The sequence below is a fragment of the Trichomonas vaginalis genome, chromosome IV, assembly GCF_026262505.1.
Source record: "Trichomonas vaginalis G3 chromosome IV, whole genome shotgun sequence".
Taxonomy (NCBI): Eukaryota; Parabasalia; order Trichomonadida; family Trichomonadidae; genus Trichomonas; species Trichomonas vaginalis.
The window spans coordinates 31,660,297-31,685,518 of record NC_067206.1 but is presented as its reverse complement, the minus strand read 5'-3'; the positions used below and the strand labels follow the sequence as shown (position 1 = coordinate 31,685,518).

The following is a 25,222-nucleotide window of genomic DNA, read 5'->3' as shown; positions in this document are numbered from 1 at the left end:
ATGATTGATGCAGTACCGATGTACTATAAAGACATTGAGGTCGGTACTAAGCATCAGTATCTTAGATATAAAAAACCAGGCGATAAGTACGGAAAATATTATGTTAAATGCAATGAACTAGTAAAGCGTCCTGACCGAACTATATGCCACTGTGCAATGGAAGAAATGCGTGAGGATCATTTCAAAAAATGGATCCAAAACAAACGGCACATATGCACACCAGGAGAAGTAGCATCACAACAAACAATCGATCAATACTATCAAAACGTCCCAGCAACAGGGCTTACACCTATATCGTTAGGGGATATCTATGAACAGCTTGCTACATTTACTGGAAGATTTAACTTGGCTCTGAATACCTTCTCAAGCCCAGAGTTTACAAAGCTAGTTAAAACCATTATAATGTATACTGCAGACTCGATGATATTGAAGTTCCCACAGTTACACAATGTTAACATCAATGTTGATAAACTAGCTTCTCAAATATACCAGCCTATTTCAACTGACAAACTAAGGCAAACAATGATACAAATTGCAAATTCAATCCATGTTGCAAAAGTTGATGAGTTTGCTAAGCTTGCCTGTACCTGTGTTGCCATTGATGAGGGGAAGACTCAGCAGTTTCACAATCTGGACTTCTCCCTCACAAATCCTCTGCAAAGCAAGCGGCCCTATCCTGTTGAGTCAATCCAAATGAATGGTGGAACATCTGAAGATTATATCCACTCGCTTACTCAAGGATTTAACAGAATCTTCATTAGAGATGTTAAGATCAGCAGTGTAGTTTGCGATGGCAATAAAGCGCAATTGAAATGTTTTCAGAAAGGATGGAATCAATCGTTCTACAACTCAAATGACCCAAGGTTATTCAAAATCTTGTTTATCCCGTGTTTATGCCACAGGATTCATAATTGTTATCAATATATGACAACAAAAGACGTAGCATTAGGAGCAATTGTGAAACATATCCACGAAATATCAGCTCTTTGTAGAATCCATGTTGAAGACATCGGAGCTCTCTGTCCAAAGCATGTATCCACCAGGTGGATCTATGATTATAATATTTGTATGTTTATTATCAAGTATCAAGACAAAATTTCAAGATATACGCGTATTGATATTGAAAACATCAAGTTCTTAAGAGACTGCTTGGCAATTCTCAAGAAGCTTATTTCCACGTTCGAATCAGATAAAACCAAGATATCTGATTGCTACGTATGGCTTTGCAAGGGTATTGAAGCACTCCAATACCTTTCCAGCAGCAACAACAATCCTTTTGCTGGAATCCTTTCAAGATCGTTGTTGAACTATACCCTTGGATCGGACTTTGGAGGTCTTTGGTGCTTAGCCTTCGCTTTTACACCGAAAGGTAGGTATTATTTCAACCAAAAATTCGTCCACGGAGCGCAGATCAACGAATCTCCGGCAATTAATTCATTTGATATTACAAACGTAACTTTCGTTAATCCAGTAGAAGACATTCAATCTATCTATATGGACTCTATCTTTGAAGAAGGTTCGACTGAAGTTTCTCTTGATATGGTTGAGGAGGGATCAATTCGTCAGGTAACTGCTACAATTGACCCTCCTATGCTTGATCTCGCAGATGTAACATCTAGTTCAAATCAGCCGGTTAACCATTTTGTTGCAGCTAGGCAGTATCTCAAAAGTATTTTGGAACAATTTCGTATTCCGGGTCAAACAATAACAGATATTATTACACTATTTAACACGTATATTAATAGTGATAATGATATCTTCTCTGATGATATGATTCAAGAACGTCAAGAATACGGTTGGGAAGAAATCTCTCATAGAGATGGCAATGTATCAATCTTTGCAGATATCGCCCTTCGTGTTATCTCCGCTTCACCTTCAGAAGCAACATGTGAGAGAACAATAAAAGACCAAAGATTGATACTAAATTTGAAAAGATTACGTTCTCACAAAATTTTATTAGATAGCCGAGAAATTTTAATGGCTACAAAATAAATATCTATATTTATTATTAAAAATTGTTTTATATTTTATCTGTTCAATATTTATCTCATATAAAAATTTGAAATACTTAATCAAAATTTCTATGTGTTTGTTTGAAAGAGATCGATAGCAATTCATATATCTTTTGAATTTGCTAATTGTGGTGATGGTACTATTATTATTAATTTTTTATTTTTATTTTTTTTATTTTTTTATTTTTTATTTTTTTTTTTTGATAATATACTATTTAGATTTATACATTCATTCAATATTATGAAATAAATATTTCTAAATTGATCTGATTAATTTTTCATTAAAGTTATATTATCACCAAATAAATAATTCGAACATTAGAGTCATTAGTTCAATGGTAAAGTCAAAGTTATAATCGTAAAGTCCATTTTTCGAATCAAGGGGATTTTCACATTTTCTTTTTTTTTAAAATTTCAGAGGTTTTTTTTAAGGTTCTCGCTGGCGACCCCCATTCGTCGAAAAAAAAAATTGATTTTTGCTGGCGACCCCCCAATCACCAATTTTTTTTCGACGAACGTGGGGGGTCGCCAGCGAGAACCTTAAAAAAACAAAAAAAACAGAATCCCAAAAAAGGTGACATTTTGGGTGTATCGTCTATCCCAGGGATAGAAAAATGACTTCACCTTGGATCTATACTCATAATTTCTCAAAAAACACGATAACTTGATATTTGTAAATATCATACTTTATAACGTAAATAAGAACTTGACCTATTAAGAAAAGCAGTAATGAAAAGAAAATCTGAAATTCATAAAAATTACAAGTTTCTGATGACAATTAGCTTAATTAAACCAGGTACAAGATTATATAATTGTATTTTCTATCCAATTATCCATATAATATCTTATCCAGAAAAAATAACTTGATCAATACCAAATGATTTTTTAACTAGTAAATAAAGTATTTTCTTTACACACACATTGTATATCATAGTTTTTTTTTGGTTTCGCAAAACATCCAAAAACAAATATGCTATAAAAGTGACAATTTTAGCAAAACGAAACCCTTACTCTATTAGCTTAATAGAATTGTTAATAGCTTTGAAAATGAAATCATTTTGGGAAAATTGTAAACTATACAAAATCCAAAGAAATTGTATCGTAATATTGATTATATATCAATTGTTTATCAAAAATATCTAAATTGTAATTTCCAAAATTTTACCAAAAGTGACAAACAAAAAACACTTAGGGGAATTAAACATCATGACAAGACAGTGTTATTGTCATTTTAATGTTTTATTAGGGAAATAGTTTTTAATTAACTGTAACTAATAAAAAAACATAAGAAAGTTTGATCGCGATCATTCAATTAATTGAATAAAGATATAATTCTCACAAAATGTGTTTAGCTGTTTTATCAGCTGACCAGCTGAACAATTGCAAAAAATTCGAAGAGTTCACCGAACTCCTATGGCAAACTGACTATAGTATAATTCCAGACATTGTTGATCTTACGAAAAAACTCATGGACGAAAATATAATCTGCAACGCGTTGATTGTGAACATAATTGATATGATATCATATAAAAATAGGAAAAATCTTAGATTTTATCATTCATTATTCAAAGAATTGGTAGATAAATTAATTGTAACAATACCATCGCACTATTACTTCTCATGTCAGCCACTACAAGCTGCGTTAATCAAAACTGAGTGTTACGATGGCGATACACCTGAAGAATACATCGATAAAAATCTAGACGAAATTTATCAAATTTATCCAAAACAAACAATTAACTACTGCTTATTCTGGGATGATGCTCAGACATTGGAATGCTTGGCATTATTACCGAAGTTTAAATTCAACGTACGATTGAGCAACGGTCTAAATTTATTGGACACAGCGGCGATGTTTGGATCTGAAAAATGTTTTAAGTATTTGCTTGCCAACAATGCAAAAGTTACTCAAAAGACACTGGAGAACGCTTTCTTCGGTAATAATTGCAGGATTCTGGAGATTTGTTGTGAATCGTTCAACATTACTCAGAAATGTCTTGATAATGCAATCAAATCACATCATAACGAATGTGCATGCGAAATTATTGAAAAATTTGGATTTGATTTTTCATGGGATTCAACACTTTTCTTTTTCAACTTGAAAATGTTCTTTTACAAGTTAAATAATATCAACGATATCAATGTCTATGATTCTAATCATGATACCGCCTTAATTGTTGCAGCAAAAATTGGACTTGCATATATTGTTGAATTATTACTTAAAAACGGCGCAAACACAGAAGTTTATGATCATTTTAAAGAATATCCAATAATGCATGCTGTCGAAAACAATCATTTAAAGAGTTTCGGCTTAATTTTGCAAAATGGAGCTGATTTTGAAGCCAAAGACCATATTGGATGGACAACAATACTTTATTCTGCTTTACATAATAGGATTGATATCACAAACAAACTAATTGAGAAGAAAGCAATCAATTCTATCCAAGATAAGTATGGAAAGAACGCGTTATGCATTGCATCATATAATTGTTCAGTGGAAGTTGCTTCTGCACTTATAGATGCTGGTATAGATATGGATGTTGGTGATAAAAACAATTGGAATGGACTTTTTATTGCATCTGCAAATAATTCGCTCGAAATTGTTAAAATATTCATAGAAAGGGGCTGTAATATAGAAAGAAGAGATAAATGGGGTATTACGCCGTTTATGGTTGCTTGCGTTAAGAATAGCTTTGATGTTATAAAATATTTGAAAGAGAAAAATGCAGATATCAATGCAACAAGCAATTCTGGTAAAACAGCGCTTATGCTCGCAGCCGATAATAATTGTATTGAAGTTGTAAAGCTTTTACTTGATTTTGGTGCCAAAAAAGATATTAAAGACTGCAATGGATGAACTGCATTAGATTTTGCTCGTGATAACCATTTTATTGAGATTGAACAACTTTTATCAAGATCAAATTAAATTTTGTTATTATTTCCATGGATTTGTAATTTGTAAATGTTGGATGCGTTTATAACCTTTTTGCATATTTTTGATTTTCTTGAAGCATATAATTTCAATGAAAAAAATATAAATCTTTCAATGTTTATTACTAGGTGTATATCTCTTTAGAAAAGTCTAAACCCCTTCAATGTTACGCTCAAACAAAATTTAAATCACGATGAAATTTTAATTTTTTTTTTATCATTTCGATCTCCCTTTGGAAAAAAAGTTGTGAATGCAGGTGTTATTATAATTTTTCGTTTTTTCCAATTTAACAACGCTGCTATAGTTTCATTCAATTTTTGGAAAAATGAAATCGTCAGAATTTATCTATTGAAAAATTCCAATCAATTATTATTTAATGTATGTACTTAGTAGAGTATTCCTTTTAAAAATTTTTAGAAAAATTTTGGCCCCTTTCAATTCATTCCGGCAGAATAATAATGAATTGTATTCCACTTACCCAGGATCCTGTCCCTTGGAAGAAGGGGGCATTGGAGAATGCGAAGGGCCACCTCATCATTCATATGAACGGTGTTATTTCTCCAAGCAAGCGTGTTGCCTTTCGTTTTATCCACCTCATAGGTTTTGGCGAATTTGGTAGCGTTTATGAGGCTATCGCATTACACACTAATGAGCACTGTGCTATTAAGGTATCCACTAACAATACTTCCTCAAAAGACTCAGCATATCGTGAGAATTGCGTTTTAAAGTATATCAAGCGTGACAAGACAGCTCCAATTCAGTACGCATGTAAGTATGTCGACTACTTCGAATACAAAGATCACGTTTTCACTGTTACAGAAAAATTAAATTGCTCAGTCTTAAATATCATTGAACAGAGCGGATATCGTGGCATTTCACTTGCAAAGATTCAGAAGATCATCCGTGATGCCTCAATTTTCATTTCTTACTTACATAAAAACAAAATGTGCCATGGCGACTTGAAGCCAGAGAATATCATGCTCGGTTTCGATGGAAACTTCAAGGTTATCGACTTTGGCGGTTGCTTAATTTATGAGGAAGAGTTTGCAAATACATATTTCCAATCCCGTTATTACAGAGCACCAGAAGTTATGTTACGTCTTCCAGCAACCGTAAAGATTGATATCTGGTCATTGGGTTGCATCGCTGCTGAGCTTGCAATTGGTCTTCCAATCATTGCCGGCACTTCGGAGCTTCATTGCTTACAGTTAATGGAAACTCGTTGTGGGGAGATTCCAGCGTACATGAAGAGCGTCTCTCCACATTACAATGACTTCTTCGACAAGAATAGCGAACTTATTAAAAAAATACAATGGAGGATCCCTCCACATTACCTCTTGAGAAGCTCTCAGGAATTATCATGACATACAGAGATAATCATGGCGATTCAGACGAAGATAAGTTGAAATTCATCAACTTTTTGGGTGGAATGTTATGCATGGATCCAAAGAAGAGATTTTCAATTGAGGATGTGTGTAACCATGAATTCCTTCACATGAATTTCAACAATAGCGAAGATATCTAATTTCATATTATTGTATTTATGCTTTATGCATGAATGTATCTGATATCAATGATTTTTGCTGAGGTCATTGAATTCAGTTGTTTTGGGACGTTTTTATTTGGTAATTTTGAGTTGTATTCATATTACCGAATTATTTCTTTTCACAGTTTGGAGATAACGAGTTTTCATTCGTTTTCATTTGTTATTTTGATCAGCAATATATTGTTTTTAAATATTATTTTATTTTTAAATTTTTATCTGATTTAATTATTTTGGACTATTCAATTATTTAAACATAGCACCTGATGGTGCGGTAATTGAAAAAAATGAAGTATTTAAGTAAAATATAATATGTTCAATTAGAAATGCATATCTTGGTCATTACGATAGGATTTAAAGTATTTATGCATTTGATTGGGTTCAATAATGGATATAGAATGGTGATTGAGGCAATGGTTTCTGACATTAAAGTTGTTCAATTACAATTCAATGAGTTTTATTTGAATTATTCATATCAACGAGTATTAAAATGATATGACTATATTATGTCATGGTATATCATCCGATATTGATTACTCAGAATCTAATCAATTTTTTCTTAGAGTTAATCATCTACTGTATAAGCTAAATCAAGCGATTTTTAAAATCATGAAAGGTCCGTAACTTCTCAAAAGCGATTTGAATTAAAATTACCCATCATCATGAAATTTACATTGTTAAAATTTTTGAAAGGAAAAAAATCTATTCAAAATAAAATTATTATAATTATATACTTTGATTAAAAATATAGATTGTTGAAATAAGAAAAAAAGCAAATGTCTAAAATAGGATTTTAAGTGAGTTTCTCTGTTGTATATATGATGTATTATATAAATACATGATTAAAATCAAATATTAAAAAATGCGCGTGGATATTCAAAATTTATACTTGCTTTCAAAAATTTGAAATCTAAAGAAAATTTATCTAAGAATTCATTGAAAAGCTTTTATGGTCAAACAAATAATAATCTCTCCTTTCTTGATGTAAAAAGCTTTAATAAGAGGGGATGATATCAGCTATTATTAATCGAAGGTATAATATTCATCGAATAACAAGCCGAAGAATGGAATCCGCTTTAATTTAATAAATATTATAAAAAAAGGCCATCATTCATTGCAAAACTTCTTGTAATCTTACTACATGAATACATTTATTAAGATAATGCCATAATCCAAATCATTATTTAATTTAATATAATATCTTGCGACAGCACGAAAATCAAGATGATCTTTCAGCATTTGGAAACAATCGGATTAATTTACAATCATTTATTTACAATATTTTATTTGATATTTTTCAGAGGGTGTCCAACCAAAATAACCTTAAAATGAATTTTACCTTTTTGAGTTTTTCTTCATATTCAGAGGAAGTAGAGAAAAGTTTAAACAGTAAATACATGCGAATGCATATCAGCATTATGCTCGAGCTGGATTTGTATATTTTTCTTTTCGTAATTTGAATAAATTCGAAAAATACTGATTTATAAAATTATAATAAGAATTATAATTTACATTAAATATCTGATAAAATAATAAAATAAAAATGATGATTTTTCGAATCAAAAAATTGAACGATGATTTTTTCAAATTATTATATTTATTGTAAATAACGACAACTGAAGGTGAGATATTGAATATTCATGATTGGGAATAAATGTTCAATTTTGAGATTGAGTTGAGATATCATATTAAAAATTGATTTAAAAGGTTAACATATAGCTTAATGATATGTAATATATACATATTATGAGATATGCATATTTAAAAGAGGTATGATCGTTGAAAATGGTATGATTCCTAATTTAATCGGTAGGAAAATATTATGAAATTAAATAATTAAAAGAATTTCAAATAACTTCTATGTGTGGTATTAAAAGTATCAATATATAGCAAATATAGTAATTAAGGTTTAAAGAAAACAGGGGACACAATTAAACATCTTATATTAATAATAAATTGAGAGCATGTCAATATCTCATAGTTCAATTGGTTTTCTGGTAAAAATGGATCCGTAAAGGTTGCAAGTTTGATTGTGATCAGCGTTTTTTTTTAATTTTGAACGATAATAAGATTGTGAATAATAGATAATAGCAACCAAAACATAGTTCGAAAATTTACCTAAAATGATAGAGTATGGTAGGAAGTACATACCCAGGTATCTAAAATATCACCTAAAAGCGCTCTTAATTTATGCCAATTGGCATAATAAAGCTACAATTAGAATGCTGACATGATGAAGAATCATTATGAATCATAATTGGCCAGTATGATACAAGATTTAAGAAATCTTAGAGATTATCTGATTTCATGAAACACAGTGATTACTAAGTTTCAGACTTTGAAATTTTAACATGTTGATATGGGTACATAGGATTTATGATTCCAGTCATTTATTTAAAAAATTAGGAATAAGAATTAATATGATGTGAGTAACATTGGTAATAAATGCTTAATTACTAATATATTATTTCTTGGTAGAAATTAAATGTTTTGGTGGCATTTATAGAAGTTAAGCTGAGAATCAAAAATGCAAAATTTAATTTATTTTCGTGTATCTATATTGGTACACTAAGTTATTGATGTATATATGAAAGAATCATGAAAATGAATTGTGAATCTCAATATTACCCTATATTTCCAACTCTTGGAAAATTTTCATGACCCCCTACCCAGGGTCCTAAAATGGGTATTTTCCTCACACAGACACCGTGGTTTTTTGAGCCGGGAAATAAATAGCGCAGATAGTTTCTACATATAGAGACATGCTTATACTTAGAGTTTGACGGGAATCTAAAGTGATTTTTTTTCTGCATCGCGAAATCTAATGCAATCTCAAAATCATGAAGAAACTGCGAATCGGAGCGCAATTTTTTAATATGTTAATATATAAAGGTACCCCTACTACTGCAAATGCTTCAAATGAAAATCTAAGAAATCAGATTAATTTGATCACATTAGTATAGTATTGGTCAAACCAAAAACTCATATGTTGATATATAGCCTATAGATATTCATATTATCTACTTTTCATTGAATTACATAAGATTTAATAATCTCATAAATATTCTTTTTAATTTTCCGAATTCCGTGTGCATTTAGATTGCCTATACCTGTATAGAATAATTCTAGAATGGTTTGGTTAGATATTAAGTTTTTTAGATTAATATTTTAACATTTTGATAAAACAAGCATTTGTTCCATTTTAGAATCGCCATTAAACTCTAGTTTGACTAACATGATGTTGTATGATCAAATAAATTCTAACTTCATGAGATAAATTTTGAAATTAGAAAATGCGATATCTGACTCAAATATTTATATGAACACATTTAACATTCAATGATAAACTAAAGTACTATACAGCAGATTCGATTTGGCTTATATTTTATATAATCAACTAATAATCCTATAAAATTGTGCTATTCACGTTGCTCAAAGATGTATTGAACATTCCCTACTTGTGTATTGATAAAATTAGATATAGATTCTAATGTAAATCGATATTTTGAAAATTCATATATATTTTGTCTTGGTTTGGCATTTGATCGTGTTGAAACCGGAATTGCAATATATATCATCTAAATATATAACTATCAAAATATGAGCTATAGATTTTTAAATTATTCTCCTGAATATGAGTGACTAACATAATTATATTGAATTGAGTAGTAAGAATCATAAATATTAGAATCTGACGATAATTTATTATAACTTTATATAGGAACAAGATTATAAATGATGATGAAAATAAAGATTAAATTTAAATCTGAAAATTTGAAAACATTAAGTGTATATGATAGCATTACAAAATTAAATTTTATGTGGGAGGAAATAGAGGAATTAGAAGTATTATGAGAAAATAATAAGATATAAAAACAAGATTCTATTAAATGAGTTAATTTATAGAAAGGAATAACAGTGTGAATGTAGTAAATGAATGTTTTCATGATGTATTATTGAAATCTTAAGTTTTGTTAAGAAGATAATAAGGGAATCAAATTTTGTATTAGGAAGTTTGACCGACAAGAGTGTATTGTGCACTCTTGTCGGTCTGCATGTCTCATTCCGGGAGACATTGTCACTGCATGTCTCCCAGAATGAGACAATCTTCCGCATTCATAACTTGAATGCGGAAGTTTGACCGACAAGAGTGCACAATACACTCTTGTCGATCTAAATGTATCTTACAATCAAAGACACTTTCATACAATCTTTTCGAAGTTAAAAAAAAAATTTAATTATTTCTTTCTTTTGTTTATTAAATCGCCTTACTCACGTACTAATCTCTTTTAGAGACTCTATCGAGCTATCCCCACATATAAACCTGTGACAATAATACATATTTACTCTCTTCATATTCTGATCTCATGACACATTATCGCAAAAACTATAATTATACAACACATCTCATAAAGTCTCATTCTAGCCCTATCTAAGCGTTCAAAACCTATTTTCCACACGTAATCTGATTCTTCTGGCTCCGCTGATTCGAATTCTGCTGTCAGATCGTGAAAATATGCATCACATAAAGAGATAAATGCAAATTGCAAAACTTAATATTTTCCTAAATAAGCTCTTTTTTTGAAAATTCAATTTTTTCCAAAAATGTATGAATTCAAAAGTTCAGATTATATCTAGTCATTTTCCAACATTAATTTTGTGTTTTAGTTTTTGAGATATTCATTTTATTATACGTATTATTCAGAAAATTAAAAGAATTTGTGAGGGGAAACAGAGGAGATAATAAATATGTAAAGATGGATGAATAGACAATTTGAAAAAAAAGCAATAATTTTGAGTTGTGTTTATCTCTTTATGTGATGCATATTTTCACGATCTGACAGCAGAATTCGAATCAGCGGAGCCAGAAGAATCAGATTACGTGTGGAAAATAGGTTTTGAACGCTTAGATAGGGCTAGAATGAGACTTTATGAGATGTGTTGTATAATTATAGTTTTTGCGATAATGTGTCATGAGATCAGAATATGAAGAGAGTAAATATGTATTATTGTCACAGGTTTATATGTGGGGATAGCTCGATAGAGTCTCTAAAAGAGATTAGTACGTGAGTAAGGCGATTTAATAAACAAAAGAAAGAAATAATTAAATTTTTTTTTTTAACTTCGAAAAGATTGTATGAAAGTGTCTTTGATTGTAAGATACATTTAGATCGACAAGAGTGCACAATACACTCTTGTCGGTCAAAGTTTTGCAATCACACTCTGATTGCAAAATATTATGCCATTCCGGGAGACATGCATTGGCAATATCTCCCAGAATGACACATTGCGACCGACAAGAGTGCATAACACACTCTTGTCGGTCAAAGTTTTGCAATCACACTCTGATTGCAAAATATTATGCCATTCCGGGAGACATGCATTGGCAATGTCTCCCAGAATGACACATTGCGACCGACAAGAGTGCATAACACACTCTTGTCGGTCAAAGTTTTGCAATCACACTCTGATTGCAAAATATTATGCCATTCCGGGAGACATGCATTGGCAATGTCTCCCAGAATGACACATTGCGACCGACAAGAGTGCATAACACACTCTTGTCGGTCAAAGTTTTGCAATCACACTCTGATTGCAAAATATTATGCCATTCCGGGAGACATGCATTGGCAATATCTCCCAGAATGACACATTGCGACCGACAAGAGTGCATAACACACTCTTGTCGGTCAAAGTTTTGCAATCACACTCTGATTGCAAAATATTATGCCATTCCGGGAGACATGCATTGGCAATGTCTCCCAGAATGACAAATTTTGAACTACTTATTTGCATAAAATACTATTTTCTTTCAAATTTCTGAACTTCATTTTTTTAATATAATAATATTGTATTAACCATTATATTTTCTATCCCTATCTTACTTTTACACTGATGTTCTCAATGAAATCTATTGTATCATATCTCAAATACTCTCAAACAAAATCTTTTAAGATCATCAAAGGATCCACTTGATTTACATCTTTTTTGTACAATGAATGCTAAATACCGACATAAGAATCTTCAATATTTTATATTATTTGTCAAATATCTTAAATCTGAGATTGATTTATCCATGATTATTCTAATATTTTTAAAATCATTCTAATTCTTTAATTATTCATTAATTCATATATATATTTGTTAATTTTCTTGATATATCAAACAATCAAAATTGGGAGAAAAAAATAATTAGATGAGATTTGAACCTGATACCTCTCTTTGTAGGTGCAAAAACCGTTCTGTAACACCACATATTTTATTTATATATTTTATATTGACGTTCCTATTAGATTTTAATTTGTGTTTCCCCCTTCTAAAATCCATCATCATGCTAAATTACTCATTTTGCTTTAATTGACCAAATCGCAAGTTATATGATTCTAACATATAGATCCAAGGTGAAGTCATTTTTCTATCCCTGGGATAGACGATACACCCAAAATGTCACCTTTTTGGGATTCTGTTTTTTTTAAGGTTCTCGCTGGCGACCCCCCACGTTCGTCGAAAAAAATTGGTGATTGGGGGGTCGCCAGCAAAAATCAAATTTTTTTTTCGACGAACGGGGGTCGCCAGCGAGAACCTTAAAAATAAACCTCTGAAATTTTAAAAAAGAAAAAAGTGTGAAAATCCCCATGATTCGAACCAATGGACTTTACGATTATACTATGACTCTTACCATTGAACTATGACTCTAAGGGTTCGAAAATTTATTTGGTGATAATATAAACTTTAATGAAAAATTAATCAGATCAATTTAGAAATATTTATTTCATAATATTGAATGAATGTATAAATCTAAATAGTATATTATCAAAAAAAAAAAATAAAAAAAAAAATAAAAATAAAAAATTAATAATAATAGTACCATCACCACAATTAGCAAATTCAAAAGATATATGAATTGCTATCGATCTCTTTCAAACAAACACATAGAAATTTTGATTAAGTATTTCAAATTTTTATATGAGATAAATATTGAACAGATAAAATATAAAACAATATAGATATTTATTTTGTAGCCATTAAAATTTCTCGGCTATCTAATAAAATTTTGTGAGAACGTAATCTTTTCAAATTTAGTATCAATCTTTGGTCTTTTATTGTTCTCTCACATGTTGCTTCTGAAGGTGAAGCGGAGATAACACGAAGGGCGATATCTGCAAAGATTGATACATTGCCATCTCTATGAGAGATTTCTTCCCAACCGTATTCTTGACGTTCTTGAATCATATCATCAGAGAAGATATCATTATCACTATTAATATACGTGTTAAATAGTGTAATAATATCTGTTATTGTTTGACCCGGAATACGAAATTGTTCCAAAATACTTTTGAGATACTGCCTAGCTGCAACAAAATGGTTAACCGGCTGATTTGAACTAGATGTTACATCTGCGAGATCAAGCATAGGAGGGTCAATTGTTGCAGTTACCTGACGAATTGATCCCTCCTCAACCATATCAAGAGAAACTTCAGTCGAACCTTCTTCAAAGATAGAGTCCATATAGATAGATTGAATGTCTTCTACTGGATTAACGAAAGTTACGTTTGTAATATCAAATGAATTAATTGCCGGAGATTCGTTGATCTGCGCTCCGTGGACGAATTTTTGGTTGAAATAATACCTACCTTTCGGTGTAAAAGCGAAGGCTAAGCACCAAAGACCTCCAAAGTCCGATCCAAGGGTATAGTTCAACAACGATCTTGAAAGGATTCCAGCAAAAGGATTGTTGTTGCTGCTGGAAAGGTATTGGAGTGCTTCAATACCCTTGCAAAGCCATACGTAGCAATCAGATATCTTGGTTTTATCTGATTCGAACGTGGAAATAAGCTTCTTGAGAATTGCCAAGCAGTCTCTTAAGAACTTGATGTTTTCAATATCAATACGCGTATATCTTGAAATTTTGTCTTGATACTTGATAATAAACATACAAATATTATAATCATAGATCCACCTGGTGGATACATGCTTTGGACAGAGAGCTCCGATGTCTTCAACATGGATTCTACAAAGAGCTGATATTTCGTGGATATGTTTCACAATTGCTCCTAATGCTACGTCTTTTGTTGTCATATATTGATAACAATTATGAATCCTGTAGCATAAACACGGGATAAACAAGATTTTGAATAACCTTGGGTCATTTGAGTTGTAGAACGATTGATTCCATCCTTTCTGAAAACATTTCAATTGCGCTTTATTGCCATCGCAAACTACACTGCTGATCTTAACATCTCTAATGAAGATTCTGTTATAATCTTCAGATGTTCCACCATTCATTTGGATTGACTCAACAGGATAGGGCCGCTTACTTTGCAGAGGATTTGTGAGGGAGAAGTCCAGATTGTGAAACTGCTGAGTCTTCCCCTCATCAATGGCAACACAGGTACAGGCAAGCTTAGCAAACTCATCAACTTTTGCAACATGGATTGAATTTGCAATTTGTATCATTGTTTGCCTTAGTTTGTCAGTTGAAATAGGCTGGTATATTTGAGAAGCTAGTTTATCAACATTGATGTTAACATTGTGTAACTGTGGGAACTTCAATATCATCGAGTCTGCAGTATACATTATAATGGTTTTAACTAGCTTTGTAAACTCTGGGCTTGAGAAGGTATTCAGAGCCAAGTTAAATCTTCCAGTAAATGTAGCAAGCTGTTCATAGATATCCCCTAACGATATAGGTGTAAGCCCTGTTGCTGGGACGTTTTGATAGTATTGATCGATTGTTTGTTGTGATGCTACTTCTCCTGGTGTGCATATGTGCCGTTTGTTTTGGATCCATTTTTTGAAATGATCCTCACGCATTTCTTCCATTGCACAGTGGCATATAGTTCCGTCAGGACGCTTTACTAGTTCATTGCATTTAACATAATATTTTCCGTACTTGTCGCCTGGTTTTTTATATCTAAGATACTGACGCTTAGTACCGACCTCAATGTCTTTATAGTACGTCGGTACTGCATCAATCATTGTTGAAATAATGAAGTGATTACTTAAGCATTTTTATTCTCAATTTGTTTTGAATAAATTCAATTTTTTAATGCATAATTTTTAAAAATTCTCTAATATACCTTAGATATAGATACATTTATTATCAATTCAAAAATTTCAATATAGTTTTGGGATGGGTAGCCCATCCCATATATTCAAATTTTCAATGATTTTGGGTTGGGATTCCCAGACCAGAATAATTTCTAATTATAATTCGTAAAAATATATGTATATCTCATTATTACATCATTTAATATATTTTTAGTTAAATAGTCACTATTTTCACAATTTTTATTATTAATTACTGAACTAAACAGGTTTCAAATAGAAAGAGTATAAAAGATAAGTGTTTTTCTACATGTGTTTCGATAAGAATTATAATAATTGATGGTTTTTACAGCCAAATTTATTTTATTATTTAAATTTCAATGAAAAAAGATAAGAATTTTTTAATAAAAATTTTTTATTAAGAATTTTTTTTGTAAAATTGACACTGGGATGACGATAGGGCTGGGATCTTATCCACCCCGTTCATTTGGGAAAATTGCAGATCTATATTCTAACATTTCCATAAAAATCTTCCATATTCATTATTTACTTTTTTTAATTTTCCTCTTTTACTATTACATTTCTTTAAATTTTTCAAATATTTTCAAAAAAATAAATTTTTTCCTCATATAATTTTATATCTCAAAATTGAACATTTTATATTACTAGTGAATACAATAGTATTGACCTAGACACCATCCCCATATCATATACCAAATTTGGAGCCAAAATCATCGTTAAATCTTTGGTTGGACACCCTCTTATTTTTCGTTTTTTTTACGAAAATAGATATTATTTTCTTCAAAAAACATGATAATAATACAAATTTATTCCGAAATATTTTATTTGGACTATTTGCCTTAAATTCAAAAATTATTTAAAAAAATTAATTCAGATTGAAATATCAACACAATAAATATAAAATTTATTCATAGTTCATGATAAATCAATCAAGTTGTTTTTAGTGATCAGACGAATTCTGTTTTCGATTTGATGGTCCATCAAGTCAAATATATGAAAGGCCAATAATCATACTTTTAATCAATATATGTAATACTACCAATTTTGTTATTTTTACTGGACTCGTTGTTTTTATTTACTTGGGGCTAATTTCCATTTATGTAATATCAATGAACATTATTGTATCCAATATCCACATGCGAAACCAGGTGAATTCTTAGTGTCAATACTGATATCCAGAAACTGAAATTGTCGTTTAGCGACATATTTCAATATTTCATGAAATAATAATGAAAAACGAGTTTTAAATCAAATTGTGGAGTATAAAATGCAATTTGTTTGATTCCAAATATTCATTTTTCATATGTTTATTCAAACTTTGAATGTCAAAACAACTTAAACCGTAAATTTCTCACAATTTTTTCAATAGACCTATTTTTTCATTCTGAGGTTTTTATTCGAAAAAAATTTCATGAGTGATGATCGCAACTCAGTTGGAATCAAACGGCGAAGACTTTTCAGCCCGCAAGATGATAAACGTCTGGAGCAGATCATTCGTGAAGGCAACTTTTCTGGCTGGAAAGCTGTAGCCAAATCAATGCCAGGTTTTACACCGAAGCAACTAAGAGACAGATGGCATAATTATCTGTCCCCAAAAAATTCGTTGGCTCCATGGAGTCTGGAAGAAGATATTATCATAGTTCAAAAAATTAAGGAATTAGGAACTAAATGATCTCAAATATCAACATATTTACGCGGACGTTCAGATAATTGCATAAAGAATAGGTGGAATACTGTGCTAAAAGAGGATTGTGAAAATAACCCAACAAAATATTTCGGTATCCCTCCAAGCCAAAGTGGCGAAATTGCATCTACTGCATCAACAAGTAGCGAAGATAATATGCCTAAAGAAAAAGTACGGATAGTATGCAATGAATATGGTTTAGATCAACGATTCGTAGACCGATTCTTTCAAACTACAAACGAAAAGCCAAATTAATGAATTTAGCATAGTTATATCTAAATTAATAGATTTGCACAATCAAAATTAATTTTGAAATTAATTTTATCAAATATCTTGTTTTCTATCATATATGTAAAAACATGCATGTTTTATTTGTTTAATTCCAAAAATATGCTATTTTTCTTATCAAATTTTTATCTTTAGATCTAAGATATCACACCATTCTCTCAAATATTAAACATTACAAAATTGTGATCAATACCGAAGACTTAAAAGAAGCAAACTAAATTTGAAAATTTACTGATCAGATTATAAGGAGTGAATGCATTACATAGTTAATTATGGAAGTGTATTAATCATGAATAGAAAGAGATGTTCATGGCTAATGAAGATAATAAATATTATGATGATATCCTTTTAGTGATATAGCAGGGATAAAAATCGGAAATAAGTATTACTTTGAACTTCATTTTTTGCAAAAGACATTGGGATTTAGCAACTAAAACTGCAATATTCAAAAAATCTGAATTATCAAAAATTTGATTGTTAGAAATATCAGTGGTAATTCAAGAGGATACAACAAATGCAAAAATTTTGTCTCTTTGTTAAATATTATAATATTCAAATATTTAAATCGAGTAACCTACACCCCCAATAGTGGGAATAAGTTTGAATTGAGCATGTTTTTGAATTCTAATACATCTCTCAAACAAAAATAAAAAGTAAATGCCAAGGCTCCAAATTAATGATAAGTGAGAATTTGGAATTTCGTAAAAATGAAAATGATAATTAAAGTCATCACTATGGTTTGGGAGAAATTCAATATATAAAAGCTAAAATCGAAATTATGACACAATATTTTGAAATCAAAATCATATGATATTCTACAACAAATTTATGATTTGGTTTTCAACCGTTCAACCTTTTGATAACTTTCAATTACGAATCACGGGTGATTACCTTTCAATTTTTTTGAGAAGATAAGAAAACTAAATGAAACAATGAAATTTCGGATTTTCAATACATATAGATTCTACATCATTTGGTGACCGACTAATTAAAAAAAATATCGTTGGTCCGGTGACGTTGTCATAAAAAAGAATCGTTTCTCAACTATCAATAATGTACTTAACAAAGTGTACTAAAATTCAAAAGTACATTTTGACTAAATGAAAAATATGTTTATTTGTCATTACTTGAAATATCACACGAGGATTAAACTTCATTTCTCAGTTCAACTAGTTCCCTTTGAATTATTGAATAGTCATAAAGCTCTCATTCGACTTCAAATCTGAAATTTTATATAGATTAACATTACATATGGTACTGAGTAAAATTTGTAAATCGGTATTTTTCACAACGGCCCATCAGAAATTAAAAAACTTAAAAACTGGACTACAAAAGCATATACAAAATAATTTTCTATTCTTTTGGGTCATATAAACTCACGTCATTCAATTATGAATTCAGCAAATTAACGTATTTATTGCGAAAAAACAAAATAATTGAGCCTAAGGTTATATTTCTAGAATTATCGGATTTTAAAAATGTGAGCTTCTTCACATTTTCAATGTTAGATAAAAAAAATGGAACTAATATTTAAATAGTGGCCAAACACCAAATTACTTTAGAGTATTTCAGAAGATTGAGTGATCACTCAATCCTCTGAAAAGTCTTAAGTAATTTGGTTAATTCAATACTAATTCAAATATACATTCAATTTTTGAGTTATTTTTCAAAATTCAGAATCTTTTATTTCATTTTTAGAAATGCTTTTGATCTATGCTTACAAGTCATTATCTGCGGACTTCGAGAATTGCAAAGAGTACTGTGATAGATTTTATAGTAACTCAATAACCTATCATAACTTTACTATTCCAAAAGATGAATTGATTTGCATCAAAGGCAATTACATATTTAGCTCGGATAAAAAGTTTAAAGCGCGTACTCAGCTTTTTGATATAATGGCATCTAAAGCAACAACAACGCAATGGATTGAGGATCCTATTGCTGTTACTGGTGGCGTAAATATTAATATAGGTGTTGGTCATTCGCGAGAAGCATCTACAGAAATTGTTTGCTTAGAAGATCTTTGTAATTTCACTGCAATTCATTTTCCTTACACACCAACCATAATGAAAGCTGCAAAACTCGAGCGCTACGATCATGTAACAATATCTTCAAAAACAAAGGGAGAAATGAAACTTTATAATTATAACTCGCTCAAAAATAAATCAAATACCTTCACAGGAAGAAGAATTGTACATTATGGTATCATTGTCCAGGATGGAAAACCTGAAATCAGAATGAAACCTGATTCAGAGCTTGATCCGTGGACTATCAGTACTTCTTTTAATCACCTTTCATTCGTTGCTCATGATTTTGGATGGGATAGCAATAAATGGGTTGATGTTGAAATTTATCAAAATCAATCTGTTACATCATCGAGAAGGCTCTATTTGCAAGATTATCAATTAACGCTTAATCCTGAAGGTGGTTTATACAAAGCAAATACTCAAAGTTATGAATTTGAGACATTTACAGGTCCATTGCATCCACTTTACATTGTTCTTATTGTTGCCATTATTATTACCATCTTGAGTGTCATCGGTTGCGTCCTCTGCTGCGTTTGCTGCACATGCTGCTGCTGCCATGGTTGCTGCGCAAATTGCATGCCATGCTGCGTATTATCGAAGTCTAAGGAAGATGCAGAACCACAAGTTTAAAAATAAAGGTAATTATAATAAAACCAAATAAAATAACTTTTTAATAGTTCTTTCTTATTGAGCAAAAGCTACTATGCATGACCGATAATATGTTTTTATATTAGATTTGGTTTTAGTGATTCATGTGTTTGAGATCTTTCATATGTTTTATGAATATATCAAGAATGTATAAATATATTTTAACAAAAGAATTATCTCTTATTATTTTTATGTTTTATTGGTGTGTATACTGTATGAAAGAGCACTTGTCACTTTCTGACGCATTCCCAAAATATTGCGGAAAGACACGCAAAACTTAGAATTTTTGCAGATCTGTTATAATATTATGCCTTGGTTAAGCATTCACAAATTAAATTTTAAATCGAAAAAGAAATATTTGATTTTCAAATACGCAAAATATATTCAAATTCAATTTTAAATAATCGTTTTTGCAGAACCACAAGTTTTATATAACTCTTATTATATGACTGTTTTATTAATAAGCCATAATCTGATGTCATGAAAAGATATCAGAAAGTGCACCCTTTGGGCTGCACTTACACCCATCTGACTTCAATTCAAAATTTTGACAACTGGCGTGAAGCGTCATTGAAAATTAACCTTAAACATCTAAATTAAAGGTCGTGTCATAGGGATGAAAGTACACTCTTACATGATTAAAAAAATACCTGATTAGGATCTTTGATTTGTTTTGTGATGATGTAATGTTTAACGAGAGTTTTCTTATAAAAAAAGTCAAAATTATTTAAAACGAATAAATCTTTTTTTATTATTTTTTTATTGAACAATAATTTTCAAAACATTTGTATTAGCAGAAGCGCTAATAAATGATTCCTTTGTTAATTTAACAGCTGTTGGAGAGTTTCTAAGTTTAATCATCAGATTCGACTTTCCCTTCGTATAAGTCGAGATCTGCTTCAAAAACTCATCGAAGTTCACTCTGTTTTTGAGAATAATTGTTTTGCAACTTTTTCCATCGAAAATTCCAACTTTTGTGTTTGGCATTGAAACCTGGGAATTTCCTATGGAAGAGCCTTCTTGTTGCAGCTTCTTGTTCTCCATTTCTAGGTTGTACAATGTTTGCAACTTGGCTTTGACCATTTTTTGTCTAAACGATTGTAAACTGCTGATGTCAATTTTCTTTTCTTTTGCGTATTTATCGAAATCAAATTCACCTTCTTCTTTCTGAGATGCAGACGAATCTGATTTCTTCTCAACAGGACGAAGCTTCGGCTTTTCAAAAGTGTTCTGTGGTGGTACTTTTGGAGTGTCACTTTTCTTTTCAACCGGTTTTAATTTCGGTTTTTCAAAACCGTCACTTTTCTTCTCAATTGGTCTCAATTTTGGCATTCTGTTTTCAAATGGATTTACAGATATTGGCTGCTGTTTTTCTGGTGCCAATTTTGACAATTCCGTTTGAGAAGGAGATTTCGTTTCCGCGTTTGGTGTTTTAGCTCTTAAGTGGTCGGATGAAAATGACGGTTTGAGCGGTTTTGACGAATCCACTTTATGAAGATGAACCTGATTAATTTGGTTGATTAGAGATGACGGATCCAAACTTTCTCTCTTTTGTTTGATTAGAGATGACGGATCCAAACTTTCTCTCTTTTGTTTGATTAGAGATGACGGATCCAAACTTTCTCTCTTTTGTTTGATTAGAGATGACGGATCCAAACTTTCTCTCTTTTGGTTGAACGAATTATCTCTCTTTATCTCTGGTTCACCGCTCTTCTGCTTCAAAGAGTTCTCGCGCCTGATTTCTGGTGATGGATTTCGTGCTTTTGGTTTATTTTTGTCACTTTTCTCAGATTTGTCACTTTTTTCTGATTTTTCTTTTTTATTTGATTTTGGTTTCTTTTCTAACAGCTTTGGATTGAAGTTAAATGTCTTCTGTTTGGTGAAGAATCTTTCAGGGATACTCAACTGTAGCAGAGAAGATCTTATTGACGCAGTATCCAAATCCTGTCCACCGTAAATGATGAATTTGTCGTGAGCAATTCCGAGAGCGAAATTTGTGATTGAAGGGACATTTCCTTCGTCATTCATGATTTCGCAGTTTCCTGTTGCCAAATCTAATGCAATTGACTTCATCTTCTGGCCTTCCTCGTTCTTGTTGCATCCGCCAATGACAAACATAGTTGTACCTACAATGATACACCGATGTCCGGCTCTTTTATGAATTTTGACATCATTTTTGACACCAATTTTTGTCCACTCGTATTTTATCAGATCCAAACACCAGATATCTGAATAAAACTTCTTGTGGTCTCTGCCGCCGTGTATTATCATGTAATTGCCAACAACAACACATGAATGTGACATGCGTGGTGGTGGTTTTATGTCACCTTTTGTTTGTAAACTATTGAATTGTTTTGTATTCAAATCCAAAACTAAAGTGTCTCCGAGAGATTCTCCCTTAGCGTTCTTTCCTCCGAATACGAACATTTTGTTCTGGAAGAGAACTGCTGAGTGGAAACTTCGAGAATCAGCTGTTTCTAATGAAGAAAATTCTTGCCATTGTGAAGTGATGTTGTCAAAGGCAAAAACAGCCTTCGTTGGCTTCTGTGATTCTTTCTTGATGCCGCCGAACACGAACAGTTTGTTGTTGTTCGAACAAACACTTGATCCGACGAAAGGAAGTGAAAGAATCGCGGAATGCGATAAGACATTGGTCTGTACATTGTAAATAATCAATGGCATCTTCACTTTCTCCTTTGTGTCTCGTGTTTGGGCCAAACCGCCGGTGAAATAAATGTCATCGTTCAAATTCGCTGCATCTAAACTCGTAACAGGTGGTGGAAGTGCGGAAACATGGACATCAGACCACAGTATTGAGTTTCTCTTGTTGAAATTGTTGGAGTAAAGCCTTGTTCGCTCAATTGTGACTTTTTGGAGGTAATTGTTCTTCTCGTTCTGCGAATTGAACTTGACAATCAACGGTTTACCCTGGTTTACGAATAAAACAGTGTCCTGGCCGAAGTTCGGATCGTAATTCATCTGCATTATGAGAGAATCGTACATAACTTGGTGGGATTTCGATTTCAGCTTGGTCACAATGAGGCACATATCCGTAAAATGGTATAATCTGCAGGGAGATTTCAACGGCGGTTCAAGAATTTGGATCTTGAATTTTTCAAGAAGATCTCTCGCAGGAGCGAGTAATGTAATTGGAGGTGTAAGTCTGTTCTGGAGGTTTGCGATCGAATAGATGTGCTCGTTCTTGTCTTTTTGCTCTTCGATCTCTTTTGTAACGGCGTCGATCTTGATTTGGGCAATTTGGAGGCCGGCAGCGTCTGGGTGGCATTTCGGAGTGAATTTGATCAGTTCACGGATGAATAAAATGTATCTTGGTAATCTTTGAACGGGAGTAATCAAATAGGACTGGAAATCTCTACCTAGATCGTTAAGTGGACACTTCTTGATGATCTCTTCCATGTCTTTTTCGTTTAATTGGCCGGCAATTTTTGCGATATCGTGGTAATGAGAGACGTAGTTGGCCGAAAGCTTGAAGAACCTGGAGAACTCCATGAAACAATCCGAAACAATGGCGTCGAAGCCGCTTCCTCTGGCTTTGATTGAAGATAAGAAGTGGATATGGCAACTTAAGATTGTAGGGATCTCTTTGAAGATCATGGCGACTTGGTCTTCCTTTAAAAGCTTCGTTCTTTCAAGTTGTGGCTTGAAATAATTAATTAAGGTATTTAAGTCGTTAATGTATGTAATTTCTGTACTTGCAATTTCCGTAATGAGATTTCTACGCATTCTAAGTCTGTAACAACCTTTTTCTTCTAATGTGCATTGGAATGTAAGAGGTTTTTCGTAAATCCACTTCAAAATGTCGGCTGTTTTTGTATCGGCATCGAGTAATTTGTCGTCGTGGTATATTTTTCCATCGGTGTGTGGTAGATCGAAACTTTCCGTAACAGTTGTCAAAAATTTGTCAAATGAAATTGTTTTAAGTTCCTGCTGGTCAAATGTAACTGGGAAATTCGGAACATGCTCAGTCTCTTGTGTCTTGCACTCAAAGAAAAACGAAATTTTACCAAGGAAATCTTCAGGTTGGATAATTAAGGCGTTTTCGACTTCATTAATTTCTAAAGCGCATTGACCAATGATAGAAGGATACATTTTTAATGGTTTATCTGTTGGTTTGATTGGTATAATTGATGTGAGTGTTTGAATCGCCAGAACTGAATTTGGTTCTTTTAAGTTTTCCAGGATTTCTTGTGCTGTTTTATCAGAATAGGCTGATGCATCACGCGATGAAAAGATTGCCCCATCTTTTAAAACATGAAATAGTTGTTTTGTCATTATGATGGGACGAGAAAAGAAGAAAAAAAAATATTGAAAAGAAAATTAAATGTGAAGTGATTGTAATCGAAACATCAAATCTTTTTTTAATATGTTAAATTTGCATGACTAAGGGTTTCGTTTTGCGAAAAAAACGTACAATACGCAATTTCGCTAAAAAACATTTAGCTAGCAATTTCGACCTTTAACTCCACTCAAGACGTCACTTTTTTAATTTTGCGGTATCATATTTTTGGAAAATCTTTATGAATATTATATAAAAAGTCTCTTTAATATCTATATTTCATATTTTTATCGATTTTTAAAGTTTTTGCGAAAAGTATTCAATTATTTTTGCTATTTGGTCGGGTAGATGTCGGATTTGCGACATTTTCTGATATGATATTCAGATTCTACGTTGATAATAATGCTTATAGAACCCTCTTGCTATTGTGTCAAAATTGCGAAACCGATAGCAAAAATATCTCGCAATATCAAAATTGAGATATTGAGTGAATTATACATTATAGAGATTAAAAATCTGATTTATGAAAACATCTCATCAGTTTCTAGCTAATTCAAAAATCTTTACTATCTTATTCGATTAAAATGAAAAGGGAATAGTTTCATTATGCTTTAAATGACAGCCTTATAATATAATCATAGTTTTCGCTCAATATGCAGCATTTTTTTTTCGAAATCTATGGTCAATATCCTAAATACTGATTGCTTTGCATTCATATCTCT

At 31.5% G+C, this 25,222-nt stretch overlaps 7 protein-coding genes and 1 pseudogene across 8 annotated transcripts, besides 1 other annotated feature; 6 read left to right on the top strand and 2 right to left on the bottom strand.

Annotated features, from left to right (window-relative positions):
• Nucleotides 1–928, top strand: TVAGG3_0203540 (uncharacterized protein; the record flags this gene model as incomplete). Its single annotated transcript, XM_051226386.1, has 1 exon — nucleotides 1–928. A coding segment is annotated over one exon (928 nt), but the record flags the coding sequence as incomplete, so codon positions are not given.
• Nucleotides 929–1,068: 140 nt separating this feature from the next.
• TVAGG3_0203530 (uncharacterized protein) lies at nucleotides 1,069–1,992 on the top strand (the record flags this gene model as incomplete). Its single annotated transcript, XM_001297030.2, has 1 exon — nucleotides 1,069–1,992. The coding sequence occupies one exon, from the start codon at nucleotides 1,069–1,071 to the stop codon at nucleotides 1,990–1,992; it is 924 nt and encodes a 307-aa protein (XP_001297031.2).
• Nucleotides 1,993–3,354: 1,362 nt separating this feature from the next.
• Nucleotides 3,355–3,813, top strand: TVAGG3_0203520 (protein ubiquitination; the record flags this gene model as incomplete). Its single annotated transcript, XM_051226385.1, has 1 exon — nucleotides 3,355–3,813. A coding segment is annotated over one exon (459 nt), but the record flags the coding sequence as incomplete, so codon positions are not given.
• A 1,588-nt stretch (nucleotides 3,814–5,401) lies between these two features.
• Nucleotides 5,402–6,699, top strand: TVAGG3_0203510 (annotated as a pseudogene). The gene has a single exon: nucleotides 5,403–6,469. A coding segment is annotated over exon 1 (1,067 nt).
• Nucleotides 6,700–13,498: 6,799 nt separating this feature from the next.
• On the bottom strand, nucleotides 13,499–15,499 carry TVAGG3_0203500 (ribonuclease H-like family; the record flags this gene model as incomplete). The annotated part of the gene is made up of 1 exon (XM_001310202.1): nucleotides 13,499–15,466. The coding sequence occupies one exon, from the start codon at nucleotides 15,464–15,466 to the stop codon at nucleotides 13,499–13,501; it is 1,968 nt and encodes a 655-aa protein (XP_001310203.1).
• Nucleotides 15,500–16,967: 1,468 nt separating this feature from the next.
• Nucleotides 16,968–17,228, top strand: TVAGG3_0203490 (RNA polymerase II transcription regulator recruiting protein; the record flags this gene model as incomplete). The annotated part of the gene is made up of 1 exon (XM_001310203.1): nucleotides 16,968–17,228. The coding sequence occupies one exon, from the start codon at nucleotides 16,968–16,970 to the stop codon at nucleotides 17,226–17,228; it is 261 nt and encodes an 86-aa protein (XP_001310204.1).
• Nucleotides 17,229–19,228: 2,000 nt separating this feature from the next.
• TVAGG3_0203480 (uncharacterized protein) lies at nucleotides 19,229–20,185 on the top strand (the record flags this gene model as incomplete). Its single annotated transcript, XM_001310204.1, has 1 exon — nucleotides 19,229–20,185. The coding sequence occupies one exon, from the start codon at nucleotides 19,229–19,231 to the stop codon at nucleotides 20,183–20,185; it is 957 nt and encodes a 318-aa protein (XP_001310205.1).
• Nucleotides 20,186–20,713: 528 nt separating this feature from the next.
• Nucleotides 20,714–20,831: a mobile genetic element.
• A 131-nt stretch (nucleotides 20,832–20,962) lies between these two features.
• Nucleotides 20,963–24,535, bottom strand: TVAGG3_0203460 (Rho guanyl-nucleotide exchange factor protein; the record flags this gene model as incomplete). Its single annotated transcript, XM_001310205.1, has 1 exon — nucleotides 20,963–24,496. One exon carries the CDS (start codon nucleotides 24,494–24,496, stop codon nucleotides 20,963–20,965), a length of 3,534 nt encoding a protein of 1,177 aa, XP_001310206.1.
• Between the last annotated feature and the right edge of the window lie 687 nt (nucleotides 24,536–25,222).